General features: G+C 38.8%; 1 protein-coding gene across 1 annotated transcript in view; it reads right to left on the bottom strand.

Annotated features, from left to right (window-relative positions):
- LOC132399902 (translocating chain-associated membrane protein 1-like) overlaps positions 1-18,815 on the bottom strand; it is a 123,416-nt gene that overhangs the window by 59,783 nt on the left and 44,818 nt on the right. Inside the window, exon 2 of the mRNA XM_059980801.1 lies at positions 4,589-4,652. Coding sequence (XP_059836784.1) covers positions 4,589-4,652 — 64 coding nt within the window. The remainder of the gene's footprint in view (positions 1-4,588; positions 4,653-18,815) is intronic.

Below are 18,815 nucleotides of genomic sequence, written 5' to 3'. Positions count from 1 at the left end.
TCTTCTGTCAGTTGTGGGAAAATGCCTTGCGAAGATCATCCTTAGACACTTGGTGTCCAACATCAGTGACAACATCCTTCCAGAAAGTCAGTGTGGTTTTTGAACAGGCTGTAGTACAGTGGACATGATCTTCTCACTGAGGCAGCTCCAAGATAAATGTGTTGAGCAGAGGGAAGTCTCTATGTCACATTTGTTGATCTAACCAAAGCATTTTGCACTGTTGGTAGAGATGCCCTGTGGAAGCTCCTACTGAAATTCTGTTGCCCTCCACGCCTAACTAGCATCATCCATCAGTTCCACGAAAGCATGGAAGGCTGCATCAACATGTGTGGTGAGTTGTCAGACCCATTTCCCATTAGCAACAGCGTAAAACAGGGTTGTGTTTTGGCTCCTACTCTGTTTGGACTATTCTTTGTTGCTGTTCTTCAAGATACCACATCAGACTTGAAGTCAGGGGTGTTGATGGCGGGCTCCTCAAACGCGCAAGACTGACAGCAAAACCAAAAGTGAGGTACGTTGTGGAGAATGAGCTAGTTTGCTGATGACTGTGCACTGGTTGCCCACTCTCTCAAAGACTTACAGGAGATCACCAGTCACTTTGCCACTGTAGCCAAAAGCTTCAAACTGACAATCAGCCTGAAAAAGACAGGCTCCAACTGGCTCCTGGCTCAAGCTATGAAGAACCAACTGTCCTCATTGATGACACTTGTCTCAATGCTGTCAACAAGTTTTGCTATCTGGGCAGCATAATAACATCCTCAGCTTCTCTGGATGTAAAGACTGAGTCAAGAAGCAGAAAAGACTGCTTTGCCTTTGGTCAGCTGAATGAACGAGTTTGGTCACAGAACATCAGGTTGGCCACCAAGTACAAGGTATACAGGGCTGTTGTCATTTCAGCCTTGCTATACGGATGTGAGACGTGGTGCCCATATCAGAGTCACTTAAGCCAGCTTGACCAACTACAGCAGTGTCACCTACCTTCTCTGATGAAGGTCACATAACAAGACAAGGTCTCCAATACTGAGGTCCTCTCTCGAACCAGAATGCCAGCAGTTTCAACCCTGGTGATGTCAGCCCAAATGCACTGGGCAGGACATGTTGTCAGAATGCCAAACAGATGACTGCCCAAGGACATCTTGCACGGCCAACTGTCCAGTAGTACCCAAACACAAGGAGGCCAGCGACTACGGTACAAGGATGTTCTGCACAGGAGCCTCAAGGAAGCTGACACTGCCCCATCAACATCTGGCTCAAGATCGCTCACAGTGGAGGGACACCATCAGAAAAGGTGTGGATGCTGCTGAGAACAAGCTCAGAGGCAACAGAGGAAAGGCACAGGAAGCGCCATGACAGAGCTTCGGCCCCTGCTGCCCCTCCAGGTCTCACCTGCCAAGTATGCGGTAAGCAGTGCCTGTCAAGGATTCGCCTGTACAGCCACTCCAAGACGCACATATCAAGCCCCACTAGCTGACTGAAAGGAATCATCATCATCCTATGGAATGGATGGCAGGAGTGAGAGAGGATGAGAGGGCTAGACTTGGCATTACAGGCAGTAAGACAGTATCTTTGTTCTAAGCCTGCTTCAGACTAGCCCAGTTCTCCACGTGCCCCAGGCAAATGCATTCCTCACTAAATTGCTCTTCTCCACTTACACTGTTCCTACACATCAGAGCCACCAATATAATGAAAATCTCCTTGGCAAGATCGACAGTCCCTTTTATAAAGTAAATTATATTCTTAACAAAAACATCAAAAGAAATCAATACAAGGTAATCAATTTGTTACTATTACACTGAAGAATTCAGTAAACATTAGCAAATTAAAACCTATGGCAAAACAATACCACTGTAATACGAGTATGTCACTGTTCACTCACATATTTTTGAAAAACTGTCATTTTTTTGTGATCAGATTGCTCTACCTCACATAACGAGGTTGTTCCTTTCATGAACAACTTCCAACCCAGACCTTACCTATTTTGATGTCAATTCTCACAGTAGCCACAGCATGCTAAATAAAGCTAATTTAAGCACAAGAGAATTCAACCACTTTGATACAAATATTTGAAAGCGGAAGCTTTTTATGAATGATTCATAATGATTTTATGTTAATCAAATCAGATTAATCAGAACTAATCAGCGCAATTTATACTTAAACTTGGCACTTTTCCGTAGCATTTTTCACCCAGTCTCTGAGAATAAGCCAAACTAAACATAATCTCATTTCCAAACTCTTTCACTCTTATTAACCTTTAATCAAATAACTGTTGTACTCTGTTGCGACCTCACCTACAGATGATTTCAGCATTTCTTTCATGAGTAATTACTGCTCTTAGCTTCAAATACAGATCTACATGAATTACTTCATTTGACTCAATGTGAACATGCCGCAGTATATTAACTTGATAAAGGCTGAAGAATATCTAAATTGAGAAATCCAAAGCATTTGCTCCAGGCTTTTCAATACTTACTGACTGATATTTGTGAAGTGTCATATATAAAAAAATGACACAATTTGAAGGGAAAGACGAGCAATCCCCAGAAGAAGTTACATCACTAGTTACGAAGGTCCAAGATATGAACCAAATTTATTCAAAAGAAAAGTCATTAGGAATAATGAAACAGAGTGAGCAACTGAAGGCCGAAAAGCTTGCCCTGGATCCATAGATATCACTGGGGAAAATTGTACAGGAATGGCAATTGAATTTAATAAATAGTTAAATAAACCATAATTTTAATGTGAATTAAATTCATTAAATAAACTTCTATAGATGTATGGTGGAGAGAATATTGTTGGTTGCATCATGGCCTGGTATGAAAATGCCAATGCCTTTGAATGGAAAATCCTACATAGTGGATACAGCCCAGTCCAACACAGATGAAGCCCCCTTCAGTTGCTCACTCTGTTTCATTATTCCTAATGACTTTTCTTTTGAATAAATTTGGTTCATATCTTGGACCTTCGTAACTAGTGATGTAACTTCTTCTGGGGATTGCTCGTCTTTCCCTTCAAATTGTGTCATTTTTTTATATATGACACTTCACAAATATCAATAACAAGCATGATAGACAAAGGAAAATCTCTTGATGTTGCGTACAGGCAGTCCCCGAGTCCAACTTATGGACAACTCATACTTACAAAAGGAGAGGAGAATGCCGTCGACCATTTTAAGTTGGATTACGACACCGTCCGCCATTTTAAGTCATTGCCGTTAACACTGTGTTGAGTGTGTAACTTTGTATTTGGCTTAAATATTTCTTAGCAAGATTCACCCTGACCCTCCCCCCGCCTTTCCAGTCAGTACCGCCCCCACTTGTCCCACTTAACCTGCCTCAGCACGGGTGCACTTCAGGACCTGGAACAGCACAAGACCCGCCGCCTGCGGCTGCTGCTGTATTTTTTTTTAATTATGTGCGATCATGAACAATAGCCAGATCAGAAATGCTGATAAAGTCAACTAGTTCCTAAAAAGAAGTCTGATAGGCCAATCAGACTGCTGCTCTGCGACAGAACATACAATTTCTGTTCAATTTACGGAAAACGACGCGATTGAAAATAAACCGGAAATAACAAAACTACAAGCCTACAGCATGACAGGAAGGATTCTAGCATGGATAAAGCAGTGGGTGACTGGCAGGAAGCAAAGAGTGGGAATAAAGGGATCCTTTTCTGGCTGGATGCCGGTTACTACTGATGTTCCACAGGGGTCTGTGTTGGGACCGATTCTTCTTACATGACAGGTATATGTCAATGATTTGGATGATGGAATTGACGGCTTTGTTGCAAAATTTGCAGACAATATAAAGATAGGTGGTGGAGGGGTAGGTAATTTTGAAGAAATAGAGAAGCTACAGAAGAACTTCAACAGATGAGGATAATGGACAAAGAAGTGGCAGATGGAATAGTGTTTGGAAGTATATGGTCATGCACTTTGGTAGAAGAAATGAGTGGATTAACTATCGTTTAAATGGAGAGAAAATACAAAAAATCTGAGGCGCAAAGGGATTTGGGAGTCTTTGTGCAGGATTCCCTTGAGGTTAATTTGCAGGTTGAATCTGTGGTTCAGAGAAATGAGGTGTGATTTCATTGACATCTATGAAATGGTGAAAGGCCTTGATAAGAGTGGATGTGGTAAGAATGTTTCCTACAGTGGGAGAATCTAAGACCAAAGGACAAAACATCTGATAGAGGGGCTCCTTTTAGAATAGAGATAAGGAGGACTTTTTTTTAAGCCAGAGATGGGTGATTCTGTGGAATTCTTTGCCACAGTCATTTGTGGAGGCCAAGTATTTATGTATTTTTAAGGCAGAGGTGGATAGATTCTTGATTGGTCAGGACATGAAGGGATTCTGGGAGAAGGCAGGAGATTGGGACTGTTTGGAAAATTGGATTATCCATGATGAAATGGCAGAGCAGATTTTATGGGCCAAATGGCCTAATTCTGCTCCTGTATCTTATGGTCTTATTTGAAATGCAGCATACCATGGAGGCCAAATTCATTGGATTTGTTTAAAAGATATATGGATTCCTCCAAGATATTTGATTTACTTTACTTCTTGAAATGAAATCTCCAGCAACTTTGTCTTACCTACATCCGTGTACGTCACGTTGTACTGCACAGTTATAAACATGATTGCAAACTTGGCTGTGACCTGCAGACAAAAAAAAACAATATTTAGACTCAATATATTGAATCAAAAAAATCTACTGGATTATGCAACTAATGTACAAGTGGCCCTCGTTTTCTGAACATTTGCTTTACAACACCTGGCTTTTACAAAAGACCTACATTAGTTACCTACTTTCGCTAACCAAAGATTTTTTGCTTTTATGAAAAAAGGCAGCACACACCCCAAGCAGCCAAGCTCCTCCACCGGAACTGTATTCAGCATCAAGCCGCCATTGCTTAAACACATGTCTGAGAGCATCTGTGCTTTATCTCAATTTATTTTGTGCATCCGTTAGCAAGATGTGCCCTCAGGTATCGGACAGCCTAAGAGAGCTCGTAAAAGTGTTACGCTTAGTGTAAAACTGGACGTAATTAAGCGTTTCGATCGTGGTCAACCAAGTAAGGACATTGCCCACGCAATGAACTTGCCTGTATCCACCATTCGCACTATTTACATGCAGAGAGAAAGAATCTTGCAATGTTACTATTGGTTTTGCTCATAGCGAAGTGGTCTCTTTTAGTCTGCTGGGAACTTTTTGGCAGCTTCATAGTTCAACGTTTACTGGAGAGTGCGCTTTGGCTGATACTGAAGCTGCTGGAAAGTTCCCAGCAGAACTGAAGAAAATAGTTACAGAAGGTGGTTATTCGCATAAGCAAGTGTTCAACTATGACGAAACTGCAATTTATTGGAAAAATTGCTGAGCACCCCAACCTCCAACAACTCAGCCTAACACACCATCATCAGTGTGCTTGCTGGCTTCCCAATTCCATAAGTGAAACTACACTGTACATACATTATTTCTACTTTATACAGGCTGTGTATTTTTGTGTTATTTGGTATGATTTGGCAGCTTCATAGCTTAAAGGAGAGAGTGACTCCGCTATGCTAGTAGCACTATGTACTGAGATTTTCGCTACTCCACAGAGTGCTGCAATGATTGCAGAAAAGTATTTCTACTTTATATAGGCTGTGTATTTATCATATCATTCCTGTTTTTACTGTTACTGTTATTTTAGGCTTTGTGTTATTTGGCATGATTTTGTAGGTAATTTTTTGGGTCTGGGAACGCACTCAAATTTTTTCCATATAAATAAATGGCAACTGCTTATTCACTTTACGACATTCCGGCTTACGAACCGTTTCATAATAATGCTCTACCTTCAGATAGTGGGGGAAGCATGTGTAACAATTTCAGCTTTGCATCCCAAGTAACTTACTTTTACTCCATCAATGAGCTTCTCCCCATCATAAATATACAATAGAAGCACTTAAATATCTATTTGTGAATGCCTTTCCATATTTAGATGTAATTTGTTTTGCACTATTGTATTCCAACTATTCAATATACATAGATTTACCATAATTGATTTACAGATTTATTTTTTCTTTCTATACTACGTATTGTATTGCACTGCTGTTGTTAACAAATTTGACGACACATGCCAATGATAATAAACCTGATTACCAGATTCAGATTCTGAAATAGAGCCTACTTAGTGGAATTTAACTAAATTAGCCAAGTATTAGAAATAAGGACCCAATAATTCATTATCTTTTAAAGTTTATTTTGGAAAACGTTATAAAATGAGTGAAAATGTTAGAAGCTGATCCCTTAGAAGTATCAGCACAGGTTCAAACAAGGGAAAAAAAATACCTTTTCAAAAATAACTGCAGTAAATGTACAGAATGTTCTATATTTAGAAAAACATACCTAGTCATGTTTCAACTTTTGCTTTACTTCACACAATTTTACTTCTATATTCTTTTCTCATTACATTACATTACATTAACATTAACACTATATCAGAGTTCCATATTAATATTTTCCAGGTAGATCCACATCATGCAGGATATTCAATAGAAACATTGAAAACATACAGCACAGTACAGGCCCTTCGGCCCACAAAGCTGTGCTGAACATGTCCCTACCTAGGCTTTACCCATAGCTCTCTATTTTTCCAAGCTCCATGTAGTCATCCAGGAGCCTCTTAAAAGGCCCTATCGTTTCCACCTCCACCACCTCTGTACCTACTTCCAAGCACCTTAAAACTATGCCCTCTTTGCTAGCCATTTCAGCCCTGGGGAAAAGCCTCTGACTATCTACACGATTAATGTCTCACATTATCTACATTGTTACTTGAGTATTTGTACAATACACAAGAGACTGAAAATGCTAGAATCTGAAGCAACACTAAGCAATGGAGGAACTCAAGTATCAGACAGCATCCAAGGAAGGAAACTTTTGCGTTGAGATCCTTCACCCACACCTAGTGGCCACTTTATTAGGTACAGGAGCAGAATTAGATGTGGTCTCTTGCTGCTGTAGCCCATCCACTTCAAGGTTTAAGGTTGTGCACACAGAGATGGTCTCCTGTAGACCACTGTTGTAACACATGGATATCGGAGCTCCTATCACCTTCCTATCAGTTTGAACCAGTCTCGCCATTGTTCTCTAACCTCTCATTAACAAGGCATTTTTGCCCACAGAACTGCCACTCACTGGATATCTTTTTCTGCTCCAGTCTCTGTAATCTCTAGAGACTGCTGCACGTGAAAATCCCAGAAGATCAACAGCTTCTGTCAAGGTCAAACCTGTCTAGCACCAACAATTATTCCACAATCAGAGTCACTTAGATCACATTTCTTCCCTATTTTGATGTATGGTCAAACAACCATGTCTTTATGGTTTTATGTATCAAGTTGCTACCATATGATTGGCTTATTAGATATTTGCATTGACAAGCAGGTGCGGGTGATAAAGTAGATTACAATGCAAAAATACCTGCAGTTTTAGTACCTCCATATATCTTATGGAAAAGATGAAAGGATTGGATTGTCAATTTCATAGAAACATAGAAAATAGGTGCAGGAGTAGGCCATTTGGCCCTTCGAGCCTGCACCACCATTCAGTATGATCATGGCTGATCATCCAACTCAGAACCCTGTACCTGCTTTCTCTCCATACCCCCTGATCCCTTTAGCCACAAGGGCCATATCTAACTTCCTCTTAAATATAGCCAATGAACCGGCCTCAACTGTTTCCTGTGGCAGAAAATTCCACAGACTCACCACTCTCTGTGTGAAGAAGTTTTTTCTCATCTCGGTCCTAAAAGGCTTCCCCTTTATCCTTAAACTGTGACCCCTCGTTCTGGACTTCCCCAACATCAGAAACAATCTTCCTGCATCTAGCCTGTCCAATCCCTTTAGAATTTTATATGTTTCAATAAGATCCCCCCTCAATCTTCTAAATTCCAGTGAGTACAAGCCTAGTCGATCCAGTCTTTCTTCATATGAAGGTCCTGCCATCCCAGGAATCAATCTGGTGAACCTTCTCTGTACTCCCTCTATGGCAAGAATGTCTTTCCTCAGATTAGGGGACCAAAACTGCATACAATATTCTAGATGCAGTCTCACCAAGGCCTTGTACAACTGCAGTAAAACCTCCCTGCTCCTACACGCAAATCCTTTTGCTATGAATGCCAACAAACCATTTGCCTTTTTCACCGCCTGCTGTACCTGCATGCCCACCTTCAATGACTGGTGTACAATGACACCCAGGTCTCGTTGCATCTCCCCTTTTCCTAATCGACCACCGTTCAGATAATAATCTGTTTTCCTGTTCTTGCAACCAAAGTGGATAACCTCAAATTTATCCACATTAAATTGCATCTGCCATGATTTTGCCCACTCACATAACCTATCCAAGTCACCCTGCATCCTAAGATTAAGATAGTTTAAAGATAGTGCTTAAGATAGTTTCTTAAGAGAAAAAGCTTAAATTTTTGGAAAAAGGAAAGAATTGCAACTGTATTATTCATACTTCTGATCATTATGTACATACTTGCTTGCAAGCACACAATACTCTACATGTAACACTGATTATTTTGATTAAATTTTACAGAGAGTTTTAGGAATAATGAAATTAACTGGAATAGGAATTTGATAATGAGGAGACCCAAATAAAAATGACAACTGGACAAAAGGAAGAAGTTGTGAACAAAGCAGATGAGCTTTGAGCATGGATCAGTACTTGGAGCTATGATGTGGTGGCCATCACAGAGACTTGGATGGCTCAGGGACAGGAATGGTTACTTCAAGTGCTGGGATTTAGATGTTTCAGAAAGGACAGGGAGGGAGGCAAAAGAGGTGGGTCGTGGCACAGTTGATCAAAGATAGTGTCATGGCTGCAGAAAAGGTGAACGCAATGGAGGGATTGTCTACGGAGTCTCTGTGGGTGGAGGTTAGGAACAGGAAGGGGTCAATAACTTTATTGTGTGTTTTTTTTTTAAATAGGCTGTCCAATAGTAATAGGGATATCAAGGAACAGATAGGGAAAGAGATCCTGCAAAGGTGCAATAATAACAGAGTTGTCATGATGGGAGATTTTAATTTTCCAAATATCGATTGGCATCTCCCTAGAGCAAAGGGGGGAGTGAGACGGGGGAGTGAGGGGGAAGTGAGGGGGGGGGGGGGGAGAGAGAGAGAGAAAGATATAAGGGCATCAAATTTTCTTAAATATTTCATATTTATCTCTTAAATTATAAGTAATTTTTTTGAAGTGGAATGCAGCTAAAAATTTCATTTTTCCAACGATCTATAACTTAAGTATGAATCCGATTTCCAAGTAACTGCAATAGCCTTTTCGGCTACTGCCAATGCAATTTTTATGAATTCTTTCTGATACTTATTCAATTTGGATTTTGATTTTATCCCTTCAATATTGCCTAGTAAAAATAATGTGGATTATGTGGAAGTTGTATTCCAATAATTTGTTCCAGTAAAACTCTTAAATTTGTCCAAAAAGGTTGAATTTTAAAACAAGACCAAGTAGAGTGTAAAAAAGTACCAATTTCTTGATTACATCGAAAACAGATAAATTTGAGTTTTATTTTTTGTGGTGTAATATATAATTGATGTAAAAAGTTATATTGTACTAATCTTAGTCGAACATTTATTGTATTTGTCATACTGTCAAGACATAATCTTGACCAACTTGTTTCATCAATTTTAATATTCAAATCAGTTTCCCATTTTTGTCTTGGCTTATGAATTCCCTGTTTAATTGCCTGTTTTTGAATCAAATTATACATACCAAAAACATTTTTTTTTTAATTTTTCCTTTATGAATTAAAGTTTCTATTTCATTGGGTTTTGGCAATAACATTGTTTGATCCAGTTTATCTCTTAATATAAGCCTTTAATTGGAAATAACAGAAAAGAGTGTTATTTGATATTTTGTATTTATTCTTTAATTGGTCAAATGACATTAATATACCTCCTTCAAAACAATGTCCTATATATCTAATCCCTTTGTGAAACCAGTTATATACAAGTTGATTATCCATTGTAAAAGGAATAAAGTTTATTTTGAATTAAAAGTCTCTTTGCTAATAAAGATTTCTTTATCTCATCATCAACATTCATATTCCATAAATCAATCAAATGTTTTTGTATAGGAGACTATTTCTTTTCCCGTATCCATTTAGATTCCTATTTACATATAAAATCTTCTGGTATATTTTCTCCTATCTTATCTAATTCTATTCTAATCCATGCCGGTTTATCTTCATCAAAAAAGGATGCAATAAATCCAAGTTGATTTGCTTTGTAATAATTCTTAAAATTTGGTAATTGTAACCCTCCTAGGACAAATTTCCATGTCAATTTTTCCAACGATATTCTTGACATCTTACCTTTCCAAAGGAACTTCCTCACACATTTATTTAACTCTTGAAAAAACTTCTGCGGTAATTGTATTGGTAGTGTTTGGAATAAATGTTGTAATCTAGGGAAAATATTCATTTTTACGGCATTGACTCTACCTACTAATGTTATTGGTAACATCATCCATTTGTCAAGATCCTCTTGAATTTTTTTCAATAATGGCAAATAATTTAGTTTATATAAATTCTTTATATCGTTATCAACTCATACCTCAATACTTTATACCATTTATCGGCCATCTAAATTGAGTTATTAATCGACATTGACTATAATCTCCTTTAGTAAGGGGTAGAATTTCACTTTTATCCCAATTTATTTTGTACCTTGATATTTTCCCATATTCTTCCAATCTAGAAGATAATTTACACAATGAATGCAATGGGTTAGTTTGATAAATCAGAACATCAGCAAATAAGTTAATCATATTCCTCCTGATTAACTTTGAAACCCGTAATATCTGGGTCAGTTCTAATTAATTCAGCTAATGGTTCTATCGCCAACACAAATAAAGCAGGTGATAATGGACAACCTTGTCTAGTTGACCTTGTTAACTGAAATGATGTTGAAATTTGGACATTTGTCACCACTTTAGATTTGGGGTTAGTATTTAAGGTTTTAATCCATTTTATAAAAGATACTCCTAATCCATATTTTTCCAATACCTTAAATAAAAAATCTCATTCAAATCTATCAAATGCTTTTTCTGCATCCAAAGCAACTACCACACTCATTTCTTCCCTCTTTTGTGCCAAATGAATTATGCTAAATAACCGAGTTACATTATCTGCCGATTGTCTATTTTTAATTAATCCTGTTTGGTCCATGTGTATTAATTTTGGTATGTATTTAGATAATCTATTAGATAAAATCTTTGCTATTATTTTATAGTTCAACAAAGAAATAGGTCTATATGATGTTGGCTTTAAAAGATCTGTCTTTTTTGGCAATACTATTAAAATAGCCGTCGAAAAAGATTCTGGAAGTTCATGCGTTCTTTCCACTTGGTGTATTAGCTCCATAAAAGGAAGAATTAATATTATCTTTAAACTTCTTGTAAAATTCAGGCAGAAAACCATCTTTTCCTGGAGACTTATTACTCTGAAGTGATCCTAGAGCTTCTTCAACCTCTTTTAATGTAAGAGGCACATCTAATCCCTTCAATTCTTCTGAATTCAATTTTGGGAGAGTTATTTGTGATAAAAACCTTTCTATCTCAACAATATCATTTTGTGATTCTGATTGATACAGTTCAAAATAAAAAAAAAATTAAAGTTTCATTGATTTCTAAAGGTTTATAAGTAATTTTATTTACACTTGCTCTAATTGCATTTATCGCTTTGGAAGCCTGGTTTGTTTTTAACTGCCAAGCAAGAATCTTGTGTGATCTTTCACCTAGTTCATAATATCTCTGTTTAGTTCTCATAATTGCTTTTTCTGTTCGGTATGTCTGAAGTGTATTATATTGTAGCTGCTTATTAACAAGTTGTCTTTGTTTTTCTTCTGTCATATATCCTTGAGATTCTTTTTCTAATTTTGTAATCTCTTTTTCCACTTGATCTATTTAGACCATGTATTCCTTCTTAATTTTAGAAGTATAACTTATTATCTGGCCTCTCAAATATGCCTTCATTGCTTCCCATAATATAAATTTATCATCAACTGAATGTGAGTTTGTATCTAAAAAAATGAATGTTTTTTCATAAAATCACAAAAATTTTGACATTTTAATAAGATTGAATTAAATCTCCATCTGTAAATCGATTCCTCCTTATCCATCATTATCACTGTCATTGTCAAGGGGGAATGATCTGACAATATTCTTGCTTTATATTCCATATTTTTCCACTGTCTTCAATATTCGCTGATAGTAGGAAAAAATCTATCCTTGAATAAGTTTTATGTCTATTTGAATAAAATGAATAATCTCTTTCTCTTGGGTTAATTCTTCTCCATGTATCAATCAAAGTTAAATCTTTCATCAATGATAAAGATAATTTTGCTACTTTTGGTTTTGTAACAACCTTTGTTGACCTATCTAAGACCGGGTCTAGACAAAAATTAATGTCTCCACCTATTAATATTTTATCCTGTGCGTCAGCCAAATTCAAAAAAGCCTCTTGTATAAATTTTACATTGTTTTCATTTGGTGCATAAATATTCATAAGAGTCCATAGTTCTGAAAAGATTTGACAATGTATAATTACATATATTCCCACAGAATCAATTAATACATTTTGTATTTTAATTGGTAAAGTTTTGTTAACCAAAATTGCAACTCCCCTCGCTTTTGAATTAAATGCAGCTGCAATAACATTTCCGACCCAATCTCTCTTTAATTTCTGATGTTCTATCTCTGTTAAATGTGTTTCTTGTATAAAAGCTATACCTATTTTCATTTTCTTAATGTATGTTAAAATTCTTTTTCTTTTCACCGGTCTATTAAGCCCATTAACATTAAAACTTTAAAAATTCATTAAATTAGTCTTTTTTTAAAGAACTGGGATACTCCAATCTATAATAATACATAATATTTCAACTCTCGCAGTACCTTGGGGAATTATTTTAAAACTCTCCATGTTGTTATGTGTCTCCCCTCCAATCATCCAGGCAAAGAAAGAAAGATAAGAAAAATAGATAAAGAAAAAAAACAACTAAAAACTCCCCTGTTAATGTTGTGAATGAAAAAAAAACACAATATTACCCCCCTCCGTTGTGCGGGTCATGGCAAACGCCATGATTACACACATGAACCCCATAGCGATCGATCCGAAGTTCCCCCAGCTCCCCCATAGCATGGAAAAAAGTATGTAAGAGAAGAAAAAATATCACTACTCTCAATTAATATTTCTCAAATTTTTACCTTTCTCCCCCTGTATCATATAATTAAAAGTATATTTAAATATTCTTCTGTCCTTAATGTCCATCAACTCACTTCACTGTCCCCATCTTCATCTAATCTGTTTCACTTTTAAATCTTTACTGCGTCTAGCGAATATTTGGGAGTTCTTGTGCAAACTCCTCTGCATCCCGATGATCAGTAAAAAAATCTTCTTTTTCCGTCATCCAAAAAAATTATGTGTTGCCGGGTGGCGCAATATAAATTTATAACCCTTTTCCCATAAAACTTTTTTCGCTGGGTTAAATTCCTTCTTTCTCTTCAAAAGGTCATAACTTATATCAGGATAGAAAAGAACTGCTTTCCCTTCTATCATCAATGGCTCATTTCTCTTTCTGGCACATTAGGCAGCCGCCTTCAGAATCTTTTCTTTATCTTGATATCTTAAGCATTTTATTAAGATTGGTCGTGGGTTTTGATCAGGTTGAAGTTTTGGTCTTAAGACTCTGTGGGCCCTTCCGATTTCAATCAACTGGGTTCCCTCTTCCATTTCCAAATTATCCTCTCCCTCTATCCCTTCTTTAAGACCAACAATTTTAATATTATTTTGTCTACTAAAATTTTCAAGCACGTCTTTTTTTTTCCCACAGTCATTTTCTTTCTGATGTCCAGGCAAGAATATTATCTTCCATTTTATTCACTCTATCAATAGTGTCTCCCGTTATTTCTTCCAACTTTTTAAACTTTCTTGTCCATTTTCTCCTGTTTTTTCACCATATATCAAACATAGTCTTCATATTTTTAATATCTTCTTTTATTATTTTTAATGTTTTTAATTCTTTCAATTCATGCATTATTTGCACCAAAGCTTTTCTTATGTCTCCAAGATCTTCCACTTCCAACCTCTTCCTGTTGTTCTTCTTTTGCCTCCTCATCTTCATCTGTATGTTCCAGAGAATCCGAATCCACCTCGGATTCATTTTCACTTCCACTTCCAATCGTAGCTGGGATTTGTAGTTCAAATTGCTCGTGCTTGTGCATGCCCCTTCCTTCGCGCATGCACAGTTCCTGTTGTTCCTTCTTGGAGACTGTTGATATTGCCGCCGATTCCTGTTCTGTATCGCCAGAGATAAGATGCACTTGAGTCCGAGGCTCCTTCATGGTGGCCGGCCCAGCTTCAAAGTAGTAGTTTTCTTCTGCATCTGTTTAGGAGGCATATCTAAGGAAACTCCTGAGTAGTTTAGACATAGTTTTTAGAAAATATTTACTAACTTTTCTTCTCTTAAACATTAATTTATTAGTGTTTTTTTTAAAAACAGGAGAGCTGGATTTCCACGTCTCAATCCTACGTCATCACGTGACGTCCCCTCTGCAGGAAGGTTTCTTGACACAATATGTAGATAAGCCTGCAAGAGGAGAGACTGTACTTGATTTGGTATTGGGAAATGAACCTGTTTCTCAGTGGGAGAGCATTTTGGAGACAGTGATCATAATTTTATCTCCTTTACAATAGCATTGGAGGGAGATAGGAACAGACAAGTTAGAAAAGTGTTTAATTGGAGTAAGGGGAATTATGAGGCTATGAGGCAGGAACTTGAAAGCTTAAATTGGAAACAGATGTTCTCAGGAAAAGTATGGAAGAAATATGGCAAATGTTCAGGGGATATTTGTGTGGAGTTCTGCATAGGTATTTTCCAATGAGACAGGGAAATTATGGTAGGGCACAGAAACCGTGGTGTACAAAGGCAGTAATAAATCTAGTCAAGAAGAGAAGTTTATAAAAGGTTCAGAAAGCTAGATAATGTTAGAGACCTAGAAGCCAAGGCTAACAGGAAGGAGCTTAAGAAGGAAATTCGGAGAGCCAGAAGGAGCCATGAGAAGGCCTTAGTGGCAGGATTAAGGAAAACCCCAAGGCATTCTACAAGTATGTGAAGAGCAAGAGGATAAGACATGAAAGAAAAGGACCTATCAAGTGTGACACTGGGAAAGTGTGTATGGAACTGGAGGAAATAGCAGAAGTACTTAATGAATACTTTACTTCAGTATTCACTATGGAAAAGGATCTTGGTGTTTGTAGTGATGACTTGCAGCAGTCTGAAAAGCTTGACCATGTAGATATTAAGAAAGAGGATGTGCTGGAGCTTTTGGAAAGCATCAAATTGGATAAGTCGCCAGGACTGGATGAGATGTACCCCAGGCTACTGTGGGAGGCAAGGGAGAAGATTGCTGAGCCTCTGGCGATGATCTTTGCATCATCAATGGGGACGGGAGAGGTTCCGGAGGATTGGAGGGTTGCAGATGTTGTTCCTTTATTCAAGAAAGGGAGTAGAGATAGCCCAGGAAATTATAGACCAGTGAGTCTTACTTCAGTGGTTGGTAAGCTGCTGGAGAAGATCTTGAGAGGCAGGATTTATGAACATTTGGAGAGGTATAATATGATTAGGAATAGTCAGCATGGCTTTGTTAAGGGTAGGTCATGCCTTACAAGCCTGACTGAATTTCTATCCATGTTGAAACCCTGCCCCCAATGCCATGAGCTCTGATTTTACTCACCAATCTCCTATGTGGCACCTTATCGAATGCCTTCTGAAAATCTAGGTACACAACATCCACTGGCTTACCCTCGTCTAACATCCTTGTTACAACCTCAAAAAACTCCAACAAATTAGTCAAGCATGATTTGCCCTTGGTAAATCCATGCTGGCTCGGCCTAATCCTATTTCTGCCATCAAGATGTGCCACTATTTCATCCTTAATAATGGACTCAAGCATCTTCTCCACGACTGACGTTAGGCTAACAGGGCGATAGTTCTCCGTTTTCTCCTTCCCTCCCTTCTTGAAAAGTGGGATAACATTAGCCACTCTCCAATCTTCAGGAACTGATCCTGAATCTATGGAACATTGGAAAATGATTACCAATGCATCCGCAATTTCCTGAGCCACCTCTTTTAGAACCCTCGGATGCAGACCATCTGGACCCGGGGATTTATTAGCCTTCAGTCCTACCAGTCTACTCATCACAGTTTCTTTCCTAATGTCAATCTGTCTCAATTCCTCTGATATCTTATGACCCTGGCCCATCCATATATCTGGGAGATTGCTTGTGTCCTCCCTGATGAAGACAGATCTAAAGTATGCATTAAATTCTGTTGCCATTTCCCTGTTTCCCATAACAATTTCTCCCAATTCATTCTTCAAGGGGCCAACATTGTTCTTAACTATCTTCTTTCTCTTCACATAGCTAAAAAAGCTTTTGCTATCCCCTTTTATATTCCTGGCTAGACTGAGCTCATACCTGATTTTTTTCTCTCCGTATTGCTTTTTTAGTTAAGATCTGCTGTTCCTTAAAACTTTCCCAATCATCTGTATTCCCACTCATCTTAGCCCTGTCATACTTCTTTTTCTTTAATGCTATACAATCTCTGACTTCCTTTGTCAACCACTGTGGCCCCTTCCCCCTCTTTGAATCCTTCCTTCTCATTGGAATGAACTGCTTTTGCATCTTTTGTATTATCCCCAAGAATATCTGCCACTGCTGATCCACTGTCTTTCCTGCCAGGGCATTTGCCCATTTAACTTCGGCCAGCTCTTCCCTCATGGCTCCGTAGACTCCTTTATTTAATTGCAACACTGACACCTCTGATCTGCCCTTATCCCTCTCAAATTGTAGATAAAAACTTATCATGTTATGATCTCTACTTCCTAATGGCTCCTTTACTTCAAAATCACTTATCAATTCCTGTTCATTACACATCACCAAGTCCAAAATAGCCTCGTTCCTGGTTGGCTCAAGCACAAGCTGTTCCAAAAATACATCCCTTAGACACTCCACAAACTCCCTATCCCTGGGGTCCAGCACCTACCTGATTCTCCCAGTTCACCTGCTTGTTGAAATCTCCCATAATGACTGCATTACCTTTAGCACATGCCAATTTTAACTCCCTAATCAACTTGTACCCAATATCCACGCTACTGTTTGGGGGCCTGTACACAACACCCATTAGGGTCTTTTTACCCTTACTGTTCCTCAGCTCAATTCACACAGACTCTACTTCCCCTGTTCCCAAGTCACCTCTTGCTAAGGACTGAATCTCATTCCTCACCAACAGGGCCACCCCACCCCCTCTTCCCATATTTCTGTCTCTACGATAGCACGTATACCCTGGTACACTCAATTCCCAGGCCTGATCCCCTTGCAGCCATGTCTCCGTTATCCCAACAATATCGTAGTTCCCCATTTTCATCTGAGCTTCAAGCTCATCTGTCTTATTTCTGACACTACGCGCATTCAAGTATAGAATTCTGAGCCCATTCCTCCTCTCTTTGCTTAAAACACTGTCTACTGTACCTAACCCAGCTCCTTGAACTTCCATCAGGCTAATTGCACCCTGAATTTTGATGTCTTTCTCAAGATCACCCAAACCTTGTACACATTTAACCCCATGCACCTTCTGACCAACCCTCTGGATCTGGATCCCTGCCCCCTGCACATCTAGTTTACCCCCCCCCCCCCCCCCCCCGCCGAGCAGCACTGGCAAACATTCCTAGAAGAATGTTAGTACCCCTCCGGTTCAGATGTAGACCGTCCCTTCGAAACAGATCCCAATGTCCTTGGAACAAAGACCAATTATCCAAAAACCTGAACCCATCCTTCCTGCACCATGCTCTCAGCCTCGTATTAATGTGCATAATCATTCTATTCTTCGCCTCACTCGCACGTGGCACAGGTAGCAATCCCAAGATTGTCACCCTGGAGGTTCTGCCTTTCAGCTTCACTCCTAACTCCCTGAACTCTCTAAGCAGGACCCCCTGACTCACCTTACCTACATCGTTGGTCCCTACATGGACCACTACATCTGGGTTCATGCCCTCGTTCTCAAGAATAGCCTGCACCCGATCTGAGATGTCCCGGACCGTGGCACCAGGGAGGCAACATACCATCCGAGACTCCTGATCTGCCCCTCTGACTATAGAATAGAATCCCCAAAAACTATTGCTCTCTTCTCTTCCCTCCTCCCCTTTCTAGTTGAGGGTTCAACCTCTGTGCCAGAGGCAGGACCACTACAACTCATTCCTGGTAGGTCATCCCCATCAACAGTATCCAGTACAGTATACTTACTGTTATACAATATTGTTATAATATACCAGTAGGTATACTTATTGTTTTGTTACAGTTGCACCAAGAATAGTGTAGAAATATAGCAATATAAAACCAGAAATAATTAAATAAGTAAATTATTCCAAGTGGAAATAAGTCCAGGACCAGCCTACTGACTCAGGGTGTCTGACACTCCGAGGGGAGAGTTGTAAAGTTTGATGGCCACAGGCAGGAATGACTTCCTATGATGCTCAGTGTTGCATCTCGGTGGAATGAGTCTCTGGCTGAACGTACTCCTGTGCCTAACCAGTACATTATGGAGTGGATGAGAGACATTGTCCAAGATGGCATGCAACTTGGACAGCATTCTCTTTTCAGACACCACCGTCAGAGAGTCCAGATCCACCCTAACAAGATCACCGGCCTTACGAATGAGTTTGTTGATTCTATTGGTGTCTGCTATCCTCAGCCTGTTGCCCCAGCATAC

This window comes from Hypanus sabinus, chromosome 9 (genome assembly GCF_030144855.1).
Source record: "Hypanus sabinus isolate sHypSab1 chromosome 9, sHypSab1.hap1, whole genome shotgun sequence".
Classification (NCBI taxonomy): Eukaryota; Metazoa; Chordata; class Chondrichthyes; order Myliobatiformes; family Dasyatidae; genus Hypanus; species Hypanus sabinus.
This window is presented reverse-complemented; position numbering and strand designations above follow the sequence as displayed.